Here is a 25,070-nt window from a genome sequence, read left to right as displayed (position 1 = left end):
GGTGGACAAGAACTTTGAGGACGTACAGAAAAGAGTCAATATTCTTATAAAAAAAGTTCAGCATTTAACATAAAAAGACTACACAAGATAACATTTAATGAAGAAAATTGGGAAATATTTTTTTTTATGTATAATTTTATTCCTAATTATTCTCGTTGAAGTTGAGCAGCACTTGGGACATTGAAAAACTGCCTCCTTCCACTGAAATGAAATAGTCTAAAATGTATAAAATTTACTTTGAAGTCTATGTCATTACGCTTCTATTATCATGAAGGCATACACACTTAAGGATCCTTTTGAAATTTGATCCAGTGTATATTTTTTATATACAATTTTGAATGATTTATCTTGAGGACAAAAAATAACACTTTTAGTGATATTGACCCAACCAAAAAAGTGTTAAACAAATCAAAATATATTTTATATTTGAGATTCTTCAAAGTAGCCACCCTTTGCCTTGATGACAGTTTTGTACATTCTTGGCATTCTCTCAACCAGCTTAATGAGGTAGTCACCTGGAATGCATTTATATTAACAGGTGTTCCTGTGGAATTTATTTCCTTCTTAATGTGTTTGAGCCAATCAGTTGTGTTGTGACAAGGTAGGGGTTGTTTACAGAAGATAGCCCTATTGGGTAAAAGATAATATTGGTGGAAAAGTTTTCCAGGTGACTACTATTGTTGCACAGGTCGTAGAGGCAGGCAGGTAGCTTTATATATCCCCCAACTGTCGCAATCCAAATAGTATGTTGATTCAGTTTTTGAATATCCTGCCTGGGCTAGGTGGATAGTGGAATTATGACATTAACACGTCATGGTATTTTGCGGTAGTTGTTGTCCCACAACTCTCGCATATCAACCAATCACCATCCAGGATCTGAACAACCCATTTCATAATATGGCATATGGGAGAGTCACTCTCTTTCCGTATTGTTTCATGCTTTATTGACAGACAGAGTATAAACAGTGGGAGATAGGTGAACGGGGAGACAGTGAGGAGGGAGCATGTTTAAAAGACACAAGGTGATCCAATGTTTCTCAATGTTTTGGACCCCCTGATTTGACATGTTTTAGAGCAGGGGAACATAAAAATTCAATGGAAAGAGTAGACATTTTTTTCTGTAATAGTAGTAGAGTCTTTGACTGTTTGATCTGTTGTGTCCTCTTGTCCACCCCAGGTCCCAGCCAGTGATGCGTGTGTTGGTGTCTGTCACCATGGACCCTCCCATGATCTCCCAGAACTCCTTCCACTGTGCCGTCCCATTGGCCCTTAACACTCCCGTAACCACAGCCATTCTGTGTGTCACTGTCACTGGGGCACACGTGGGAAACATACAGGGTACAGATTATCTCCACACGACAACACACAGCATAGCACACACTACTTTGAGTTGTATTACTGGAATGAGAGGGATTTGTTATATTGGCTCGGTTTGTTTGTCCATTAATCTGTGTCAGGGAAACTGGCTCTTAGGCTGTTAGACAACACCTGTTACATTTATTTCAAATTTTTATAATGCTTTGGATATTTTATGTTATCTCTTTTGTTTACTTTAACTTTAAATTTCATTGTGTAACATAACCCATCTTGTAACTCAGTAGTATTCAAATGTTTTCAGCAGGGATCCCATTTTTTTTCACGATCACACCCCACTCTAAATCTAATGAGGCAACCTTAAAATCTGTAAATTTAAATTTTTACAGATTTTCATCTTTCTTATCAAAATGAATAAATACATTTACTCATTTTTTTCTTCTAATAATCGTTCCAATAAGGTTGTAAATTGTTCCATATTGAATACCAATATGTAAAAAGAAAAAAAAAAGAAAGAAAAGACAATTAAAGCCACTTTCTTTCAAATGTGGCGACCCCACTGCGAACACGACTTTGAATATCACTGCTGTAACTGGTATGTTTCTCTGCCCTAGCTTCTCTCCAGGCATCAGTGTCTGTGACAGCGGATCTACTGGAGGATCAGACCAGGACCAGGCCAGCCCGTCTGCGCTTCTTCCCCAGATCAACATCCTCCAGCTGGGATGAAACAGTTACAGGCACTGCCTGCCACAACTTCTCCCTCAGTGTCCCGGTCAGTGGTAGCTTCACACCACTTTCTATGTGTGTGTAGAAATTGACCACCTTAGTCACAGGCTTCATCAATGAGTGCATAGACGACGTTGTCCCCACTATGATTATACGAAAGTATCCAAACCAAAAACCATAGATTACAAGGAAATATCCGAGCTGGGCTAAAAGCTAGAGTTACCACTTACAAGAAACGGGACACAGACATGGACACAGACAAGAAAGATCACTACGTCCTCTAACGAGACATTAAACATGCAAATGGACAATATAGGAGGAAGGTGGAATCCTATTACACTGGCTCTGACTCTCGTTGTATTTTGCAGGGCTTGCAGACGATAATGGATTAGAAAGGAAAACCCAGCCGTGAGGTGTTAAATAAACATTAAATAATTTTTTAAAAATGTAAATGCCCAACGATGCAGAACTATCAAACAAGCTAAATGCCTTTTATGCTCGCTTTGGGGAATACAACACTGAGTCTTGCGTGAAAGCCCCCGTTGTTCTGGGTGACTATGTGATCTCGCTCTCTGTGGCCGATGTGAGTAAAACATTTGAATAAGTCAACACTCGCAAGGCTACCAGAACAGACGGAATACCAGGGCACATTTTCAAAGCATGTGCAGACCAGCTGGAAACTGACTTCACAGACATTTTACATTTCTCCTTGTCCAAGTCTGTAATCCCAACATGTTTCAAGCTGACCACCATTGTCCCTGTTCCCAAGAACTCCAAGGTAACCTGCCTTAATGACTATCAGCCTGTAGCACTCACATCTATAATTATGAAGTGCTTTGAAAGGCTGGTCATGACACACATTGATACCATCATCCCAGACACCCTGGACCCACTCCAATTCGCCTACTGCCCCAACAGATCCACAGATGAAGCAATCTCAATTGCACTTCACAACTTCACACTGCCCTCTCACACATGGACAAGAGGGGAAATAACTATGTGAAAATGCTTTTCATAGACAGCGGCAGGTAGCCTACTGGGTAGAGTGTTGGACTTGTAACTGAAAGGTTGCAAGATCGAATCCCTGAGCTGACAAGGTAAAAATCTGTTGTTCTGACCCTGAACAAGGCAGTTAACGGAATGTTCCTAGGCCGTCATTGAAAATAAGAATTAGTTCTTAACTGACTTGCCTAGTTAAATAAAGGTTACATTTTTTTTTTTTTTAAAGGACAGCGCGTCTCCCCCCTCAGGAAGCTGAAACGATTTGACATGGGCCCTTGCACAACCCTTGATCACAAAGCACTACAGAGGAAGATATACTCAGAGGAAGGTCCACTGGGGAGCCAGGCCCAGCCAATCAGAATGGGTTTTTCACCAGAAAAGGGTGGTATTACAGACACACCCCCACAAATTATCCCAAATTATAGGTGAAGAAGCCAGGAGGTCCTGGGCTGGTGTGGTTACACGTGGTCTGCGGTTGGGGGGCCAGTTGGACGTACTGCCAAATTCTCTAAAACAAAGTTGGAGGCAGCTTATGGTCGATAAATTAACATTAAATTCTCTGGCATCAGCTCTGGTGGACCTTCCTGCAGTCAGTATGACAATTGCACGCTCCCTCAAACCTCGAGTTATCTGTGGCACTGTGTTGTGTGACAAAACTGCACATTTTAAAGTGGCCTTTTATTGCCCCCAGCACAAGGTGCACCTGTGTAATGATCATGCTGTTTAATCAGCTTCTTAATATGCCACTCCTGTCAGGTGGATCGATTATCTTGGCAAAGTATAAATGCTCATTAACAGGGATGTAAAAAAACAACAACTAAGAAATACGATTTTTCTGCATATGGAATATTTCTGGGATTTTTTTTATCAACTCATGAAACATGGGTCCAACGCTTTACATGTTGCGTTTATATTTTTGTTCAGTGTAGTTAATGTAATGGTTACTCCGTCTATCTGCACTGACCCTATCTTGCACTGACTCTATGCACACTCACAAGACTATACATACACACTCCACACAAAACCCACACACATACACTACATGACCAACAGTATGTGGACACCTGCTCGTTGAACATCTCATTCCAAAATCATGGGCATTAATATGGAGTTGGTCACCCCTTTGCTGCTTATACCAGCCTCCACTCTTCTGGAAAGGCTTTCCACTAGATGTAGGATCATCGCTGTGGGGACTTGCTTTCATTCAGCCACAAGAGCATTAGTGAGATTGGGCACTGATGTTGGGCGATTAGGCCTGGCTCACAGTCGGCGTTCCAATTCATCCCAAAGGTGTTCGATGGGGTTGAGGTCAGGGCTCTGTGTAGGCCAGTCAAGTTCTTCCACAGCGATCTCGACAAACCATTTCTGTATGGACCTCGCTTAGTGCACGGGGGCATTGTCATGCTGAAACAGGAAAGGGCCTTCCCCAAACTGTAAAAGTAAGCATTTCACGGTAAAGACTACACCCGTTGTATAAAGGTGCATGTGACAAATAACATTTTATTTTAAATTAGTGCATGTTGATGTGAGTTTTGTCCCTGTGTGCATCCTTTAGGTGCGTATGTGTACATTATATTGCATGTATGTAGTTGGCTCCATACATTTACATTTTACATTTAAGTCATTTAGCAGACGCTCTTATCCAGAGCGACTTACAAATTGGTGCATTCACCTTATGATATCCAGTGGAACAACCACTTTACAATAGTGCATCTAACTCTTTTAAGGGGGGGGGGGGGGGTTAGAAGGATTACTTTATCCTATCCTAGGTATTCCTTAAAGAGGTGGGGTTTCAGGTGTCTCCGGAAGGTGGTGATTGACTCCGCTGACCTGGCGTCGTGAGGGAGTTTGTTCCACCATTGGGGTGCCAGAGCAGCGAACAGTTTTGACTGGGCTGAGCGGGAACTGTACTTCCTCAGAGGTAGGGAGGCGAGCAGGCCAGAGGTGGATGAACGCAGTGCCCTTGTTTGGGTGTAGGGCCTGATCAGAGCCTGAAGGTACGGAGGTGCCGTTCCCCTCACAGCTCCGTAGGCAAGCACCATGGTCTTGTAGCGGATGCGAGCTTCAACTGGAAGCCAGTGGAGAGAGCGGAGGAGCGGGGTGACGTGAGAGAACTTGGGAAAGTTGAACACCAGACGGGCTGCGGCGTTCTGGATGAGTTGTAGGGGTTTAATGGCACAGGCAGGGAGCCCAGCCAACAGCGAGTTGCAGTAATCCAGACGGGAGATGACAAGTGCCTGGATTAGGACCTGCGCCGCTTCCTGCGTGAGGCAGGGTCGTACTCTGCGAATGTTGTAGAGCATGAACCTACAGGAACGGGTCACCGCCTTGATGTTAGTTGAGAACGACAGGGTGTTGTCCAGGATCACGCCAAGGTTCTTAGCACTCTGGGAGGAGGACACAATGGAGTTGTCAACCGTGATGGCGAGATCATGGAACGGGCAGTCCTTCCCCGGGAGGAAGAGCAGCTCCGTCTTGCCGAGGTTCAGCTTGAGGTGGTGATCCGTCATCCACACTGATATGTCTGCCAGACATGCAGAGATGCGATTCACCACCTGGTTATCAGAGGGGGGAAAGGAGAAGATTAATTGTGTGTCGTCTGCATAGCAATGATAGGAGAGACCATGTGAGGATATGACAGAGCCAAGTGACTTGGTGTATAGCGAGAATAGGAGAGGGCCTAGAACAGAGCCCTGGGGGACACCAGTGGTGAGAGCACGTGGTGCGGAGACAGATTCTCGCCACGCCACCTGGTAGGAGCGACCTGTCAGGTAGGACGCAATCCAAGCGTGGGCCGCGCCGAAGATGCCCAGCTCGGAGAGGGGTGGAGAGGAGGATCTGATGGTTCACAGTATCAAAGGCAGCCGATAGGTCTAGAAGGATGAGAGCAGAGGAGAGAGAGTTAGCTTTCCATACACACTCAGGTTGTACAGGGGGGCAGAGGAAGCAGCTGGCCCAGTGCAGCTGGCCCAGTGGTTAAGAGCGTTGGGCCAGTAACCGAAAAGTCGCTGGCTCGAATCCCTGAGTCGACTAGGTGAAAAATGTGTCATTATGTGTGATTGTGAATGTACAATGCATTCGACATAATGGGTGTGATACGACAGACATTTATTTCATGTCTGCACAAAACACAATTATACGACCATTGTGGAGACACCACACAATGGTTGTACGACTTGTATGGGTTTGTATTTACACATTTACACCTCACTATTCCCAGTCTGTCTGCACTTGGTAAATGCTTAGTGTGTTTTTGGGGGTGTTTATTTGAGGAGTGTTTTGGTGTGTTCTCTGGGTCTGTCCTCCAGGATTGTATATCAGACTACCGTGAGGTGCCTCTGTCTGTTCAATTGGCTGTGGAGGGCCTGGAGGTACCAGGGACAGGAGGACTGAAGTCAGTCCTGAGCCCAGACAACCCAACCTCTTTTGCACACATGGTGAGCGCTCTGTTTGTGTGTCTGTGTGCGTGTGTGTAATTTGGTTGTGTGTCTATGAATGTGCTAGGTAAAGCCCCGCCTTATCTCAGCTCACTGGTCACCATAGCAGCACCCACCTGTAGCACGCGCTTAAGCAGGTATATTTCACTGGTCACCCCCAAAGCCAATTCCTACTTTGGCCGCCTTTCCTTCCAGTTCTCTGCTGCCAATGACAGGAACGAACTGCAAAAATCACTGAAGCTGGAGACTCATATCTCCCTCACTAACTTTAAGCACCAGCTGTCAGAGCAGCTCACAGATCACTGCACCTGTACATAGCCCATCTGTAAATAGCCCATCCAACTACCTCATCACCATACTGCATTTATTTATTTATCTTGCTCCTTTGCACCCCAGTATATCTACTTACACATTCATCTTTTGCACATCTATCACTCCAGTGTTTAATTGCTATATTGTAATTACTTCACCACCATGGCCTATTTATTGCCTTACCTCCCTTATCTTACCTCATTTGCATACACTGTGTATAGACTTTTTCATCTGTATTATTGACTGTATGTTTGTTTATTCCATGTGTAACTCTGTGTTGTTGTATGTGTCGAACTGCTGTGCTTTATCTTGGCCAGGTCACAGTTGTAAATGAGAACTTGTTCTCAACTAGCCTACCTGGTTAAATAAAGGTGAAATAAAATACAAGTTTTTGCAGCAGTTTGTGATTGTTTCTTTCAGATCTTGCTGGAGAAGGTTTGTGGCGAGGACCATGTGTGTGTCTCTGACTTATCAGTCAATGTCACCAGGTGAAATATGTCAAATATTTGTCCAATTTGTCATTGTATTAATTGAACTGTTTGTTAAACGGTCTCTCTCTCCCTCTCTCTCGCTCTCTCCTCTCCTCCAGTCCAGAGGTGGTGTGTAGCCAAGGTTTCCCAGTAGAAGTGTCTGTAGAGGTGGCTAACAGTGGAGAGGATTCCTCTGAGGCTGAGCTGACACTGGTCCACCCGTCCTCCATACCCTTCGTTCGTGCCAAACGGGTAAGACCCACCACTGTCGGGAGGGATGGAGGCAGGTGTAGGATGAAGGGCTAGAGAGATATATGAAGGGGTGTGATGGAGAGATTTAGTTGTGAGCAGGGTGGATGGAGGGATGAAAGGATGAACGATAGAGATATACTGTATGAAGGCATGTGATTGATTTAGTTGTGAGCAGGGGTGGGAATGATGGAGGGATGAAAGGATGAACGCTAGAGAGATATACTGTATGAAGGGATGCAATGGATTTGGTTGTGAGCATGGTTGGGAAGAATGGAGGGATGAAAGGACGGGATGGATTTAGTTGTGAGCAGGGGTGGAAAAGGATGGAGGGATGAAAGGATGGGATGGATTTAGTTGTGAGCAGAGGTGGGAAGGATGGAGGGATGAAAGGATGGGATGGATTTAGTTGTGAGCAGGGGTGGGAAGGATGGAGGGATGAAAGGACGGGATGGATTTAGTTGTGAACGGGGGTGGGAAGGATGGAGGGATGAAAGGATGGGATGGATTTAGTTGTGAGCAAGGATGGAGGGATGAACAATCGAAATATACTGTATGAAGGGATGCAATGGATTTAGTTGTGAGCATGGGTGGGAAGGATGGAGGGATGAAAGGATGGGGTGGATTTAGTTGTGAGCAGGGGTGGGAAGGATGGAGGGATGAAAGGATGGGATGGATTTAGTTGTGAGCAGGGGTGGGAAAGATGGAGGGATGAAAGGATGAACGATAGAGATATACTGTATGAAGGGATGCAATGGATTTAGTTGTGAGCAGGGGTGGGAATGATGGAGGGATGAAAGGATGAACGATAGAGATATACTGTATGAAGGGATGCAATGGATTTAGTTGTGGGAAGGATGGAGGGATGAAAGGATGGATTTAGTTGTGAACAGAGGTGGGAAGGATGGAGGGATGAAAGAAAGGGATGGATTTAGTTGTGAGCAGGGGTGGTAAGGATGGAGGGATGAAAGGACGGGATGGATTTAGTTGTGAGCAGGGGTGGTAAGGATGGAGGGATGAAAGGAAGGGATGGATTTAGTTGTGAGCAGGGGTGGTAAGGATGGAGGGATGAAAGAACGGGATGGATTTAGTTGTGAGCAGGGGTGGTAAGGATGGAGGGATGAAAGGAAGGGATGGATTTAGTTGTGAGCAGGGGTGGTAAGGATGGAGGGATGAAAGGACGGGATGGATTTAGTTGTGAGCAGGGGTGGTAAGGATGGAGGGATGAAAGGACGGGATGGATTTAGTTGTGAGCAGGGGTGGTAAGGATGGAGGGATGAAAGGATGGGATGGATTTAGTTGTGAGCAGGGGTGGTAAGGATGGAGGGATGAAAGGATGGGATGGATTTAGTTGTGAGCAGGGGTGGGAAGGATGGAGGGATGAAAGGATGGATTTAGTTGTGAATAGGGGTGGCAAGGATGGAGGAATAGAGATATGATAAAGTGTTTGCTTTCATCAGCTGGTTTAGTTTGGTTTTGATCATGTCACAGGTAAATGTTCAATCTGTTACAGCCATCAGGACCAGGCCAGTTGACTGTCTGGTGTGTGTCCAACACCACAGAACTAGAAAACATCACACACACAGTGTGTCCCCTCAGCTCTAATGTCCTGAGACAGGGGGCACGGGTAAATATCATTCAGCCTACTGCATTTTTGTAAAGCTGAGAGAGAAAACATTTTGATCTGTTTCTGCCCTTCCCCCAGGTGACAGTGTTGATGTCATTCACAGTGTATGAGCCATCCTGTTTGAGAGAAAGACTGGCTTTCAATGTGTTTGTTACTACGTGAGTCACCATCTCCACGGATAGAACTTAACCAGTGATGGGGGGGGGGGGGAAATGAAGTTGTTATTTTCTATTTTACTCTATTCCATTCATCTATCTAATCAGAATTTGTAGTTCGTAATTTGTGTCAAAGGTAAACGTCAACACTGTTTGTGTATTCATTCTTCTGTCCTACAGTGATAATGAAGGACAGGGCACCCTTCAGGATAACTATGCAAGCACCTCTGTAGATGTCAAACTTCCTATCAATATTGTTGTGAAAGGGTGGGTGCATACAATTTTCCTCTTCAGACAAAGTTTCAATATGACAATAGTGACTGAGGCAGGATAAACGATCTTTACTTATCGTTATATTTCAGAGGATACTCCTCCCAATACATAACTTTCCCAGACAACAAGCTTCTGGAGCACATATACATGGTAGGGATAAATCATACTGTACATGGTACTGCTGCCTACTGGTTCTGTATACATGTCTATCTCTTATCGGTTAGTGTTTCAATTACACTTCTTTCCTGTTATATCTCCCTGTGTCCTATCTCCATCTCTTGAGGTGGAGAATATAGGAAATGTGGCCGCACCGGTCAATGTTACATTTGTGATTCCAGTGGAGTTGGACTCTGGTTACCAGTGGAATGTGTCTCTTCTTCAAACAGTGAGTGCAGCCTGGGTCCTTTTCATTCGGGTACACCTTTTTTAACATTGGAAGCGAAAATTTGTTTTTCTAATTGGGCAAGTTTAGATAGTACCGTCGTGTTTCACTCACTTGAAGCATTTCCTTTTGTTGTGTGCCTGGTCTGTAGCAGACGCAGGTCATCTGACAGCATCTACAATAGTCAAGCAGCACTTTCCTCAGTCAATCAGCATGAAGTACCAGTGGCAGGATATGGTATTTGGTTAGTTGCATATGTCTTCTGGTATTATACGTGTTCTTATTTTTGCGTGCACGTCTGTGTTTGTGCCAAAGGATAACAGCAGAGGAACGTGTGAGAGAAAGGAGGTATTCTCTAAACAGGAAAAAAACACTCCGTTTTATCAGGTGAGATAGACCTCTAAAAGAGACATAAACTAAATAGAAGCATGGGTGTTTCTCTAATCACTTGTCATTACAAGTACAGTCGTTTCTACTCTAACCCTTCTGATTGGGTCTACCACAGCACTGTAGTGGGGTCATCTGTCATCTGTTTGGCTGCACCATAGGACTGTCATCCATCAATCAGCCAACCATCTTCAAGTTTGTTGGGAATATCAGTAGAAGCTCCGAGGTGAGGATAACCGTAACTTCATACATACGTTTCATGTTGTTGAACAATGTATGTAAGCATAGGTGTTGTATGGGGCTAGATGAGGCAGCCGTATATAGATTGCTCTGGTATGGGTCCATGTCAAGCAGATGAGGGGCTAGGTTCTATCAGGTCCGCGTCAGACGACACCCGCATAGCGGTTGTTTTGGCAGTGTCAAATCAAATCAAATCAAACTTTATTTGTCACATGCGCCGAACTCAACAAGTGTAGACCTTACCGTGAAATGCTTACTTACAAGCCCTTAACCAACAGTGCAGTTCAAGAAGAGTTAAGAAAATATTTACCAAATAAACGAAAGTAAAAAATAATAAAAAGTAACACAATAAAATAACAATAACGAGGCTATATACAGGGGGTACCGGTGCCGAGTCAGTGTGCGGGGGTACAGGTTAGAGGTAATTTGTACATGTAGGTAGGGGTGAAGTGACTATGCATAGATAATAAACAGCGAGAAGCAGCAGTGTACAAAACAAATGGGGGGGGGGGGGGGGGGGGTCTATGTAATAGTCCGGTGGCCATTTGATTGATTGTTCAGCAGTCTTATGGCTTGGGGATAGAAGCTGTGAAGGAGCCTTTTGGTCCAAGACTTGGCGCTCCGGTACCGCTTCCCGTGCGGTAGCAGAGAAAACAGTCTATACCAGGCGGTGATGCAACCGGTCAGGATGTTCTCGATGGTGCAGCTGTATAACTTTTTGAAGATCTGGGGATCCATGCCAAATCATTTCAGTCTCCTGAGGGGGAAAAGGTTTTGTCGTGTGCTTTGTCTTGGTGTGTTTTGGACCATGATAGATCGTTGGTGATGTGGACACCAAGGAACTTGAAACTCTCGACCCGCTCCACTACAGCCCAGTTGATGTTAATGGGGGCCTGTTCGGCCTGCATTTTCCTGTAGTCCACAGGATACTCCCTGTGTCGTCAGTAAACTTAATGATGATGTTGGAGTCATGTTTGGCCACGCAGTCGTGGGTGAACAGGGATTACAGGAGGGGACTAAGTACAGACCCCCGAGGGGCCCCAGTGTTGATGATCAGTGTGGCAGACGTGTTGTTGCCTACCCTTACCACCGGGGGGCGGCCCATCAGGAAGTCCAGGATTCAGTTACAGAGGGAGGTGTTTCGTCCCATGGTCCTTAGCTTAGTGATGAGCTTCTTGGGCACTATAGTGTTGAATGCTGAGCTGTAGTCAATGAACATCATTCTCACATATAGTTGAAGTCGGAAGTTTATATACACTTAGGTTGGAGTCATTAAAACTCATTTTTCAACCACTCCACAAATTTCTTGTTAACAAACTATAGTTTTGGCATGTCGGTTACGACATCTACTTTGTGCATGACACAAGTAATTTTTCCAACAATTGTTTACAGACAGATTATTTCACTTATAATTCACTGTATCACAATTCCAGTGGGTCAGAAGTTTACATGCACTAAGTTGACTGTGCCTTTAAACAGCTTGGAAAATTCCAGAAAATGATGTCATGGTTTTAGAAGCTTCTGATAGGCTAGTTGACATCATTTGAGTAAATTGGAGGTGTACCTGTGGATGTATTTCAAGGCCTACCTTCAAACTCAGTGCCTCTTTGCTTGACATCATGGGAAAATCCAAAGAAATCATCCAAGACCTCAGAAAATAAATTGTAGACCTCCACAAGTCTGGTTCATCCTTGGGAGCAATTTCCAAACGCCTGAAGGTACCACGTTCATCTGTGCAAACATTAGTACGAAAGTATAAACACAATGGGACCATGCAGCCGTCATACCGCTCAGGAAGGAGACGCGTTCTGTCTCCTAGAGATGAACGTACTTTGATGCGAAAAGTGCAAATCAATCCCAGAACAACAGCAAATGACCTTGTGAAGATGCTGGAGGAAACAGGTACAAAAGTATCTATATCCAGAGTAAAACGAGTCCTATATTGACATAAACTGAAAGTCCGCTCAGCAAGGAAGAAGCCATTGCTCCAAAACCGCCATAAAAAAGCCAGACTACGGTTTGCAACTGCACATGGGGCAAAGATCGTACTTTTTAGAGAAATGTCCTCTGGTCTGATGAAACAAAAATAGAACTGTTTGGCCATAATGACCATCGTTATGTTTGGAGGAAAAGGGGGGATGCTTGCAAGCCGAAGAACACCATCCCAACCGTGAAGCACGGGGGTGGCAGCATCATGTTGTGGGGGGTGCTTTGCTGCAGGAGGGACTGGTGCACTTCACAAAACAGATGGCCTCATGAGGAAGGAAAATGATGTGGATATATTGAAGCAACATCTCAAGACATCAGTCAGAAGTTAAAGCTTGGTTGCAAATGTGTCTTTCAAATGGACAATGACCCCAAGCATACTTCCAAAGTTGTGGCAAAATGGCTTAAGGACAACAAAGTCAAGGTATTGGAGTGGCCATCACAAAGCCCTGACCTCAATCCCATAGAAAATTTGTGGGCAGAACTGAAAAAGCATGTGCGAGTAAGGAGGCCTATAAACCTGACTCAGTTACACCAGCTCTGTCAGGAGGAATGGGCCAAAATTCACCCAACTTATTGTGGAAGGCTACCCGAAACGTTTGACCCAAGTTAAACAATTTAAAGGCAATGCTACCAAATACTAATTGAGTGCATGTAAACTTCTGACCCACTGGGAATGTGATGAAAGAAATACAAGCTGAAATAAATAATTCTCTCTACTATTATTCTGACATTTTACATTCTTAAAATAAAGTGGTGATCCTAACTGACCTAAGACAGGGAATGTTTACTAGAATTAAATGTCAGGAATTGTGAAAAACTGAGTGTAATTAGGGCTAGGTGTCCCGCTGGCGGGACAATTTCCGGTGAAACTGGAGGGCGCGCAATTCAAATAAATAATCCTAAAATTATGAATATTAAACATTTAGGTACATATAAGTGTCTTATATCGGTTGAAGGCTTACATTCTTGTTCATCTAACTGCACGGCGCAATCGATTTCAGTAATCCACTCGTTCAACGTGCAGAGAAAGGAATCCGAAAATCTCCCCCTAAACTTTGTTTCAACATGTCAAAATACGTCTCTATTTACTCCTCAGATACCCTAAAATGTAATCAAACTATAATATTTCTTACAGAAAGCAGTATGTTCAATAGCAGGTGCGTCCTGTCTTCATGGCGCGCATAAACAGGAATCTCCAAGACGTTGTCCCTGTACTAAAACGTATATTTCTTATTCGTTTTTGAAATTATAAGCCTGAAACCTTGAACATAGACTGCAGACACCCTGTGGAAGCCATATGAATTGCATCCAGGGAGCTAATTTTCAGTATGACCTTATACTTGCCATTCTAAGAGGATGGTCTTTCTTTAAAAAAAAATTCTGGTTGGTTTTTCTTTGGATTTTCTCCTACCATATCTATTTTGTTATATTCTCCTACATTATTTTAACATTTCTACAAAGTGCAAGGTGTCTTCTTTCCAATGGTACCAATTTTATGCTTATCCTGGCTTCAGGGCCTGAGCAACAGGCAGTTTACTTTGGGTACATCATTCAGGCGGAAATATAGAAAACAAGGCACTAAGCCCTAAGATGTTTAAGGAGCCCTCAAACTAGGTTCGGTTTGCTCCTAGCAGAACTTGGCTAGGCAAAGTGCATGTCTGTGCCTCTCATACTCCTTTGAAATACCGTTGCTTGAAAAAAAAAAGCTGCAATATTACTGTTTGTCCCTCTTGAGATGCCATAGCAACAACGTAGCCAGTATACACTTCCTCTAAATAGTCAGAATTAATCTAAGATATATCAAGGAATCTGTTTTTGCTGGGGAGGTCTCAATTGCGCAATTTTACATCTAACTAAAACGTTTGGTGCAGTTAAAAAATATATATGAGAACTAGTTGTCTATCGTTGAATGACTATAAACACTTAATTGAAGAATCCCATCGATAGTTCCCACTCCTACTAGGAGTAGTACTGTTGGCCAATCCCGACAAAGGGGCGTAGACTTCGGCTACATTTATCTTAAGCCATCCCTTAAAGTGTACCTATTAATTAGAATTTTGGTGACAGACTCACTGGAATAACATAGAGAGAAAGGGTTCAGAATATAGAGATCAATAAAAGAGAACATCTAAATATATGAATATTTGTCTCCGTTTCAGCACCAACTGGTAGGGAAAAAAAGACTCTGATACTCTTGTTTAGACACATTTTAGGGTTAGTATGAATCATAAAAAATAAGGTGGTTTGATTCATCCTGAAAGTCGCCATATTAATGTTCAATGCATGAAATATTGGAAAGTGGACAATAGAGGTTGGACAATAGTCCTATAGATTTACACTAATTATTGAAATGCATGACAACGGTCTAGTCGTCCTGAACCGTGCGCCAGGTTCCAGGTTTCAGCTACTACATGTAGTCTGAGTTTCATAACGATTCAAATAGCCTACATATCCCCAATTATTGCACAACGTTAGCCTGATATGATCCATTGCTACGCACCATCAATAACAAGTACACAGATGTGACAGAGGAAAGAAAGGTAAACAGAATGGAATGATGCTAAATGTAGGCTACAAATTGAAGGAAACTAACACTAAAGTGACAGTTTATAAATGTAGGCTACAAATTGAAGGAAACGAACACTAAAGTGACAGTTATAAATGTAGGATACAAATTGAAGGAAACTAACACTAAAGTGACAGTTATAAATGTAGGATACAAATTGAAGGAAACGAACACTAAAGTGACAGTTATAAATGTAGGCTACAAACTGAAGGAAACTAACAGTTATAAATGTAGGCTACAAACTGAAGGAAACTAACAGTTATAAATGTAGGATACAAACTGAAGGAAACTAACAGTTATAAATGTAGGTTACAAACTGAAGGAAACTAACAGTTATAAATGTAGGATACAAACTGAAGGAAACTAACAGTTATAAATGTAGGATACAAACTGAAGGAAACTAACAACAGTTATAAATGTAGGATACAAACTGAAGGAAACTAACAGTTATAAATGTAGGTTACAAACTGAAGGAAACTAACACTACATTAACAGTTATAAATGTAAGCTACAAACTGAAGGAAACGAACACTAAAGTGACAGTTATAAATGTAGGCTACAAATTGAAGGAAACTAACACTACATTAACAGTTATAAATGTAGGCTACAAACTGAAGGAAACGAACACTAAAGTGACAGTTATAAATGTATGTGTGTAATACTGACGGTGGCTCCCAATAGTGGCTAATATTTAACATGATACAAATTATTAAATATAACTGACAACAGCCCGGGCCTCCAAAAATTCCTCCCTGCAAAAATTACTAGGGCATACAATAACATTTCTGAATAAAGGCACAGCTATTTATAGCCTACCTCGCTGTGGAAAAGTTTGCTTCCATTTGACTGGTTTCACATTAATCTGCAGGGATCATAAGGAAAAATCATCTAAAACAATTGCTAAGTGTATTTACAATCCCCTTCCCCAAACGGATTACTCATTTACCTAGTTCTTCTCAATAGGTTTTATCAATGTATAAATGGCAGTGCTCGGAGCTCCTCACATATACTAAAACCAAGAAGACGGCCAGAAAGATCATAATTTATATGACTCACACGGTGGAGGAACATATTACCTGTAGCCTAATGTACATGGAAAACGGCTGTGAGAATTTTTCTACAATATTCACATGTTGACACCCTTACGATCTATGACTGTCTAGCTGGCTGGGTTTAGGATATTTAGTAGCCCATACCAGTGACAAACCTAACTATGTTATCGACATATGGCAGAACACAAACAAAATCTAGCTCACTTATTTTGCCAGCAGGAAAGAAATAGCCACAAATTCATTCAGAAACGGAGGAAGAGAATAGCTAGCTATTGCAAGAAACATTTATAATCCCATTGAGCACAATCCACAGCCTCCAAAGAAAGCCTGGCTCCGGGGCTTCTCAGAAATAGGTGCTACACTCCCCTTAAAGGTAATTCCTGATTGTGCCAACATATGCAGCATTTACCGTGAATGTGGTCTCCGCTATTGCAGGATCATTGCCTTTCAAATTTCTATCGTGCTATAGCGATGAACTTCGGCGATACGGATTGAATCGAGCCCTACACTTTCTATCGCCATTTTGAACTTCTAACACGGTAGGGATAATACGGAAGGGAGTGGTTTGTGACACACACAAGAGCAGCCGCTCACCTATTCGTCAGCTTCTACCGCAGTTCCACCTCCAACACAGCGCTCCATCTGATTGAATCGAGGCCGAGATTCACGTTATGAGTTGTTGTGGTTGAGTTTCAGTAGTGTTGTTTGTTTCCCAGGGTTCAGCGGTGCAGGAGGTGGAGGTGGTCAGTTGGGGGTCGCTGTCCTTCGACCAGAGTGTCTACTCCCAGTACCCTGTCGTTGGTTCTCAGAGTGTGAAGGTGAGCCAATCATTTCAAATGCTCTCTAAGAGCTCTATTCCATCAGATCCTCTTTAGCCCACATCTGCATAGTGGTTGTTGGAACTGCGTTAGAGCTGTCAAATCCACAAGCATTATACCTGAAGTGGACATTGCCATTGGTTGCATGGAGTCGCGTTAAGAGGAATCCCATGCAGTCTTGTTTACAAATTCAAACATTGGAATGTGAGATGTAATCTCCACCTCGATTAGGCTGATAGAAATGCATATTATTTTCTTTCGTGATTTTCAATTTGAGTGCATTATTTCTATAAGGCCTACACTTTCTCCTTCTAAACTTCTAATGGGATTGGGACAGGTGGGCTTCATGACAATGATCGTTCTTATTTCTTCCACTCACTCCATCATATCTCTCTTCTAGATTCTGTCCATTCTGGAGACAACACCTGAATCCCACACTGCTCTCATTGCTTCTATCAGTGTTGTGTTTTCACTGTTGCTACTGACGATAATCTCTGCGGTTCTCTACAAGGTGAGACACTCCTCTAACCCTAAATCCTAACATAACCCTAGCCTCATGTCCGCATCCCAGTTCAACCCCAACCGCAACCACAATCCTAACCCTGTCTGCTTCAGTGGTTCTGGCGTGGGGAGGAGGGAGTGTGAGGTGACACCCTATTCCCTCTCCAAGGCTGTCTGTCTGTACGAACAACATTATGTATACATCATCCAACCATATAAATATATATTGACTAAAGATTGTTGCTTTTTTTCTCAGAAGGGCTTTTTCAAGAGCAGAAGAATTGCCTCTGGTGGTGTAGATTATAGTACAGCTGTTCCTGGTCGGACTGCAGCCCCTGATGATGAACGTGGTCTGACCGCTGATATTACCCCATTGGGGGAGAACACCCTGTAGCCCAGTGGCGGTCAGTGCCGTTTAAGTTGAGGGAGGAAGATTTTTTTCATGAGCATGGCCTTATTTCTATTACAGCATATCGGATGACTGTCATTCATACTCCATTCACCCAGCGCAATGTAACATCGGATAGGTTTAGGCTACTACATGATAGCCTATGAATGAAAGCTTACAATGTAGGTGCACACAGGTCAAGAGACACATTTGTGACAGACAGTGACAGACAGTGACACCTTGCACACTCTTGCCTTCATCTAGCTGCTACAACATCTAGTCCAACATTTGCAAACAAAAGTTTCTATTGGACAAATTCAAGTATGTTTTCCCCCGTTTTTTCCCGTTTAACAAGCGTGTTCATTCCGCCGATTCTGTTGAAATACACCCCTGATCACGCGTAAACACAGTTCACTTTCATAGCAGCCACGTTGTATTGTATTCCTTCTCGCATCCATGCACTCTCCTCCTCTCACCTCTTCCCTTCACTTGCGGACTCCAATGCACATCAACTGCATGTGACCAGGTGAAAAAAGCTTTCCAAGCCAAACCGCTACACACAGCCAATAGCTAATAGAACTAACGTGTTAGTAAACCTGCTACAATCATGCAGTAACGTTAGTGTACAGTCAGTATTTTTTTTAAATGTAACCTTTATTTAACTAGGCAAGTCAGTAAAGAACAAATTCTTATTTACAATGACGGCCTTGTAAAGTCCCCCCGGCCAACTCCTCCCCTAACCCAGATGACCCTGGGCCAATTGTGTGCCGCCCTAAGGGACTCCCGATCACGGCCAATACTCCCGATACAGCCCAGGTATTGAACCTGGGTCTGTAGTGACGCCTCTAGCACTGTAATGCAGTGCCTTAGACCACTGCGCCACTCGGGAGGCCATAAGCAGTTACACCGGTGGGCCTTGGTGGCAATAAATTAGTAATACCATAAGCTTACCTTGACTTGGAAGAGTTCCAGTGTTGTGTTGGAAAGTCATAGCCAGCTAGTCTCTTAAGGATCGGACACTTTTTACAAATTTTCGCCTAAAATAACATACCCAAATCTAACTGCCTGTAGCTCAGGACCTGAAGGAAGGATATGCATATTCTTGATACCATTTGAAAGGAAACACTTAGAAATTTGTGGAAATGTGAAATTAATGTAGGAGAATATAACACATTAGATCTGGTAAAAGATAATACAAAGAAAAAAACATGTTTAAAATAAAAATTTATATATTTTTTTAAATCATCTTTGAAACGCAAGAGAAGGGCTTAGGGGACTAGGTGCAATTTAGATTTTGGCCACTCAATGGCAGCAGTGTATGTGCAAAGTTTTAGACTGATCCAATGAACCATTGCATTATTGTTCAAAATGTTGTATCAAGTCTGCCCAAATGTGCCTAATTGGTTTATTGATACTTGTTCAAGTTCATAACTGTGCACTCTCCTCAAACAATAACATGGTATTATTTCACTGTAACAGCTACTGTAAATTGGACAGTGCAGTTAGATTAACACGACTTTACGCTTTCTACCCATATAAAACATGTCTATGTCCTGGGAAAGGTTCTTGTTACTTACAATGACATGCTAATCACATTAGCGCACGTTAGCTCAACCGGCATGGGGTGGCGATCCTGTAGAGGCTCTAGCTAACATAGCATCCCTCTGTTTGAGCAGGGTGTTTCAGTAGCTAATTATTGTCTTTTTCTCTCTTTGAGTCAAATACTCATCACATTTTATGCACTGCAGTGCTAGCTAGCTGCAGCTTATGCTTACAGTACTATATTAATTATCTGATCCTTTGATTGGGTGGATAACATGTCAGTTCATGCTGCAAGAGCTCTGACAGGCTGCTGGACGTCCTCCGGAAGTTTTCATAATTACTGTGTAAGTCTATGTAGGACTTGGGTTGAGACCCATGAGCCTCTTAGGTTTTGTATTGAAGTCAATGTACCCAGAGTAGGACGGAAGGTAGCTATCCTCCGGCTACACCATGGTTCTACCCTACAGAGTGCCGTTCTGGCTACTGTAGACCTTTGCAAAATAGTGTTTTAATCAATTATTTGGTGACGTGGTTATATTTAGTATAGTTTTATCTAAAGGATACATTTTTAAATGTTTTACAATTAAATTTTTTATCAAATTCACTGAGGAGGATGGTCCTCCCCTTCCTCCTCTGAGGAGCCTCCACTGCTGTAGCTGTATTCTGGGCTGACCCACCCAGCCACCTTAGCCTTTCTGATACCTCTGTAGAACACCATGCCTACATTATGATTCTCTCCCGAAGTGTGCACTCATACATCTCGAAGTGTGCACTCATATCTAAAAGGAATGGATTGGTATGAGGATTATGGTGGAAACCAGTTTTTTTTGTTGCCTGTTTTGCATGTTATTTTGGCATTAATATGTGTCACAGATCAGTTTGCAAACAATGTAAAATAAAAAAATTATTGAGTTAATAAAGCTGCATACAAACATGGTCTCTTTTTTGCTTTATTTCAGCCTAGCTCAGTGCTTTCTGTGGTGGTGGGGCAGCCAGCGGAAAATACGGAGCGTAATGTTCTCTAGTTGCGCTGTGATTGGCTCAGTGTTCTGTCACTCATGGAGAAACTACGTCACCGCAAAATCTACGGGTAGAGCTCGAAAATTCAAGCCCCTTGGGTGCTGCCATAGAGTTACATTAGAAGTGCCCATCCAAGAAGGCTCAAGGTCATTGGCCACAGGTAAAATTACGTCAAATCAAGTTATATCTACCGTAGCTTTGATTGGACTGATCATGTCAACATCATACATTGGGCTCCTGAGTGGTGCAGCGGTTTAAGGCACTCTCAGTGCTAGAGGAATCACTACAGACCCTGGTTCATTTCCAGGGTGTATCACAACCAGCTGTGATTGGGAGTCCCATAGGGCGATGCACAATTGGCCCAGCGCCGTTCCGGGTTATGGTTTGGCCATCATTGGAAATAAGCATTTGTTCTTAACTGACTTGCCTGGTTACATAAAGAAAATACTTTCAAAATCGTAGCTATCAAGCTAGACAAGCAGTCATCGTCGGCAATCCAAAGGCAAATCCTTTTTGATCCTTGACATATGAAGAGAAATTATAGGTAAAACGTATCGATGCTCATCGGCCATAAATGCGCCAGTGCAGCCCCTGGTCTGATCCCAGGCTGTGTTACAGCCGGCTGTGACCGGGAGACCCATGAGGCGGCGCACAATTGGCCCAGCGTCGTCCAGGTTAGGGGACGGTTTGGCCGGCTGGGATGTCCTTGTCTCATCGTGCTCTAGCAAGTCCTTGTGGCAGCCAGGCACCTGCAAGCTGACTTCGGTTGTTTCCTCTAACACATTGGTGCAGCTGGCTTCCGGGTTAACCGAGCAGTGTGTCAAGAAGCAGTGTGGCTTGGCTCTCAACCTTAGTCTAGTCCGTAAGGGAGTTGCAGCGATGAGACAATATCCTAATTACCAATTGGATATCACGAAAAAGGGGCTAACACCATGGGCCAGAAAGGTTTTAATACATTGGCTATGCTGTCAATACAGCATGACTTCTGCCACGTTCAAAACACCTGGAAACTCGGAAATCTACGACTTCAGTGAGTTCAAGACAACTGGGAACTCGGATAAAACTAGCTCCGACTGGGAAAATAATTTTGAATAGTCATCCAACGCGGAATTCCAAGTTGAGATTTTTCTAGAGCCTACAAGGACAGCCGCGCCACCTTCCTGCTCAAGGGAGCACAGCACAAGGTGAGTCCAAAAATGTATGCTGCTGCATAAATTATGTAATATCCCTCATAACTTACCTATTGTTCTGACTTGGTGCACATGTAACCTGTTTAGAGAAATGTAATCATAGAATATTGTAAGAACTTTCATTATCTGTTAATATGCCCCCTTTATTTGTCCTACGGTTCTGACTTGGTGTACAGGGAGAATACTGCAAGAACATCCCATGTTCTGAATTCTGTCACTATACATTTCAAAAGTGCTGAACAAATAGTTTTGACTACATCCGTCCTAGCTCGCTCAAGAATGTCTTAAACGAAATTACGGATTTCCTCTTATCCTCTCGTAGGTTCCCTTATGCAATAGTTTGTACGGCTCAATTGTCAGTAGAAACCACATTTGTTTAAGGAAGTCAGCCATATCAGCTATGTTTTCTAAAAAGGCAGTATATGAGGCTGAATGAATTGTTTCGCTGCCAGACAAGTCTCCGCTGAAAGCCAGGTGTAGCGGTGGTAAGGATTCACTCCATGGTGCTGAAAGGAAAGCTCTGCTGTTGGGAAAGCTGTATGTAGGCCCTACAGTTTGTGGGCACCGTTTGTCACCGTTATAGTGCAATTAATGTATTGTGTAGTGGCTTTGCTGGCATGCATTAAAATATAAAAAATGTAATGTTTTAGTTTGCCCCATCAAGATTCACATGCTAAAATTGCCCCTGCCTCCAGCCATGCTTGACCAAATCCAATGCATGGGGGTAGTGAACACGTGCACACTTCTGGAGAAGGGTAGAGAATCGGAACGCAGCCCAAACCTGCTGAACCCCTCTGGTGCAACTATCTCCTCAGGTACTTATCTGCACTGTGATTAACAAGGCCTCTGATTAACAAGGCCTATCTGAAATCCTTTGTGTTGAGCCACAGCCATCAGAGTAGCGAGCTTCACAGAATTGAGGCAGCGGCATTCCTTTTGTGGACAATATTAAGTTACACTTTTTAGGATATAATGTCTTTCATATACTGTACAATTCCTTTCATCCATTTCTTTGTCAGTGCTTAATGGGTTAATATAACTGTCTTTGTTAGAAGTCCTAAGGTGTCTCTTACAGCATGTTTATAATGAAAATATAAAACAATATGACCAAACACAAGTTCTTCCTTTATTATCATCAATGCTACATTCATTTTGACATTAACATGATCGAAGAAGTAGCCACAAGCCAATCTCTATTGATTATGCTACATATTTAGCAACACGACATACCGGTACTATCATTAAATTAATTTTAGAAATAGACCTGCAACCCTTGGCAAAGGCAATTGGAATATCAGGCACTAGAGTTGTTTATTGTTGGTTGAGTTTGTGTGTGCTGCACCACTATTCCTGCAGGCTTGTCAAAAAAAGTGACTGTATGGTTGTGACAATAGACTTTCACAAACAGGCTGTCCCCAAAAATACTTACGTAAAACCGTGAGTTACACACACTCAAACTGTGAGTACAATCCTTGTCATATGAAGACAAAATGTAGAATCCATAAAACAGGGAACAAATGATCACCGTGCACAAACGAGTGAAGTGGTGAAAAAAACAAAAAGATCATCAAGGACAACAACCACCCGAGCCACTGCCTGTTCACCCCGCTATCATCCAGAAGGCGAGGTCAGTACAGGTGCATCAAAACTGGGACTGAGACAGAAGCTGTTTTTCAATCTCAAGGCCATCAGACTGTTAAACAGCCATCACTAACATCGAGTGGCTGCTGCCAACATACTGACTCAAATCTCTAGCCACTTTAATTGTTAAAAATTGGATGTAATAAATGTATCACTAGTCACTTTAAACAATGCCACTTTATATAATGTTTACATACATATGAGATGAGTAATGTAGGGTATATACACTGTACTCTACTGCATCTTGCCTATGCCGTTCGGCCATCACTCATCCATATATTTATATGTACATATTCTTCTTCATTCCTTTACACTTGTGTGTAAAAGGTAGTTGTTGTGAAATGTTAGATTACTTGTTAGATATTACTGCATGGTCGGAACTAGAAGCACAAGCATTTCACTACACTCGCATTAACATCTGCTAACCATGTGTATGTGACAATAAAATTTGATTTGAAAAGCAGAGAAAACAGAAGGGCAGATGGTTGATTGCACGGAATGTGACGTATTGACACCTGACCACAATACCAAGGTCAACTGTCAAAGGACATTAGAACATTCAACAAAGTAAGGGTGAGACCATGGGTGACTGAAATGGCACCCTATTTTCCCTTGCAGGCCATTTGTGAGTGCAGCACACACACAACTCTGTACATATCAGGTTATTGACAGGTAGAGAGAATTTAGTCACAATGAACGCAAAGTGATGTATTCAAAGAGCCCAGATACAAGGCTGATGTCACTATACTTCCTCAAACTGTCCTTCCTCAGAATTGTCCCAAACAGTCTCGGCAACCCAGAACCAAATCTCAACTTAATACAAAAACCTTCAACAAACTAACTTTGTCTTTCCCCACATCTTAGTCATTTGATAAATACCACCATGCACATATGGTTAGTTCCAAATGAGATCCTGGACAGATATCAAGACTACAGTACATATTATTTAAAAGGCCATAAATATAGTAAAAGTAAAACAGACTTTACATTCAGTAAATTAATAGTCAAAACCATGTCGAAGGATAGTTGATCCGCTTGGCTTGTGATGCACTGTGACGTTGAGGCTTGAAGAGTTAAGTTTTTTCTGCAGAGGGTCTTTGAGACAATGGGAGAATCTCAATTGCATACTACTTGCACCCCCCCTCTTCTCAAGACCCATTGGATGAGAAACCCAAAGGTACCTCCCCTCCAATGGGTTTTGAGAAAGAGGCAAGGACATGAGAAGTATGCAGTGGAGATTCTCCCACAGAAGAGCGCATTCTCACCCTTTTCGCATTATCGTGCCGACCCAAACCGTACTGGCTCAGATTTTGGTTTCACATTTCCCTTTCTAGCATGGTTTCAGCCAGTACAGTACAGCTTGGATTGGTTCAGTAGCGTGAAAAGGAGCTCTCTCTCTCAGGGAGTAGTATGTTTCTGTCAGTGTTATAAATGTTCTACGAGTTGGTTTAGAAACCCAGAGGGTGAGGAGCGACGATGCCTCCATTCTCCACTACGGCAGCAGATATGGCCTTCATGTTCTTGAAGACCTGGGTGGTGGAACTAGACTTCAGGTCCTTGACGTTCTTCATGATCCTGTCATAGGCCTGGTGGTGGAGGGGGGGGGGGGGGGGGGCAGAGATCAGACATGTGTATGTATGTACAGTGTACACACACACACAATATAGTGGCAAGAAAAAGTTTGTGAACCCTTTGGAAATACCTGATAGTCATTTACAACATTAACAATGTCTACATTTATGAGAAATACAATGTTACGTTATTTTAAAATGGACACACTTTTTTTGCT

At 42.9% G+C, this 25,070-nt stretch overlaps 2 protein-coding genes across 4 annotated transcripts in view; one reads left to right on the top strand and one right to left on the bottom strand.

Moving 5' to 3' along the window:
- LOC139536793 (integrin alpha-X-like) overlaps window positions 1-20,362 on the top strand; it is a 65,361-nt gene extending 44,999 nt beyond the window's left edge. For 2 of the 3 annotated variants that reach the window (XM_071337417.1, XM_071337419.1), the window contains 15 exons: window positions 1,178-1,338; window positions 1,929-2,086; window positions 6,351-6,479; window positions 7,212-7,279; window positions 7,381-7,513; window positions 9,024-9,137; window positions 9,216-9,295; window positions 9,473-9,559; window positions 9,655-9,715; window positions 9,849-9,950; window positions 10,263-10,334; window positions 10,453-10,560; window positions 16,898-16,999; window positions 17,400-17,510; window positions 17,757-20,362. In XM_071337417.1, the coding sequence (XP_071193518.1) occupies window positions 1,178-1,338; window positions 1,929-2,086; window positions 6,351-6,479; window positions 7,212-7,279; window positions 7,381-7,513; window positions 9,024-9,137; window positions 9,216-9,295; window positions 9,473-9,559; window positions 9,655-9,715; window positions 9,849-9,950; window positions 10,263-10,334; window positions 10,453-10,560; window positions 16,898-16,999; window positions 17,400-17,510; window positions 17,757-17,894 (1,624 nt within the window). In that variant the 3' untranslated portion in view covers window positions 17,895-20,362. The remainder of the gene's footprint in view (window positions 1-1,177; window positions 1,339-1,928; window positions 2,087-6,350; window positions 6,480-7,211; window positions 7,280-7,380; window positions 7,514-9,023; window positions 9,138-9,215; window positions 9,296-9,472; window positions 9,560-9,654; window positions 9,716-9,848; window positions 9,951-10,262; window positions 10,335-10,452; window positions 10,561-16,897; window positions 17,000-17,399; window positions 17,511-17,756) is intronic. The other variant, XM_071337418.1, reaches the window with a different exon arrangement.
- Window positions 20,363-22,744: 2,382 nt separating this feature from the next.
- Window positions 22,745-25,070, bottom strand: part of acadvl (acyl-CoA dehydrogenase very long chain) — a 34,255-nt gene continuing 31,929 nt past the window's right edge. The window contains exon 20 of the mRNA XM_071337421.1: window positions 22,745-24,867. Coding sequence (XP_071193522.1) covers window positions 24,730-24,867 — 138 coding nt within the window. The 3' untranslated portion in view covers window positions 22,745-24,729. The remainder of the gene's footprint in view (window positions 24,868-25,070) is intronic.

The sequence above is a fragment of the Salvelinus alpinus genome, chromosome 13, assembly GCF_045679555.1.
Source record: "Salvelinus alpinus chromosome 13, SLU_Salpinus.1, whole genome shotgun sequence".
In the NCBI taxonomy this organism is placed as follows: Eukaryota; Metazoa; Chordata; class Actinopteri; order Salmoniformes; family Salmonidae; genus Salvelinus; species Salvelinus alpinus.
Note: the sequence above shows the minus strand (reverse complement) of the source record. Positions and strands in the feature narration are given on the sequence as shown.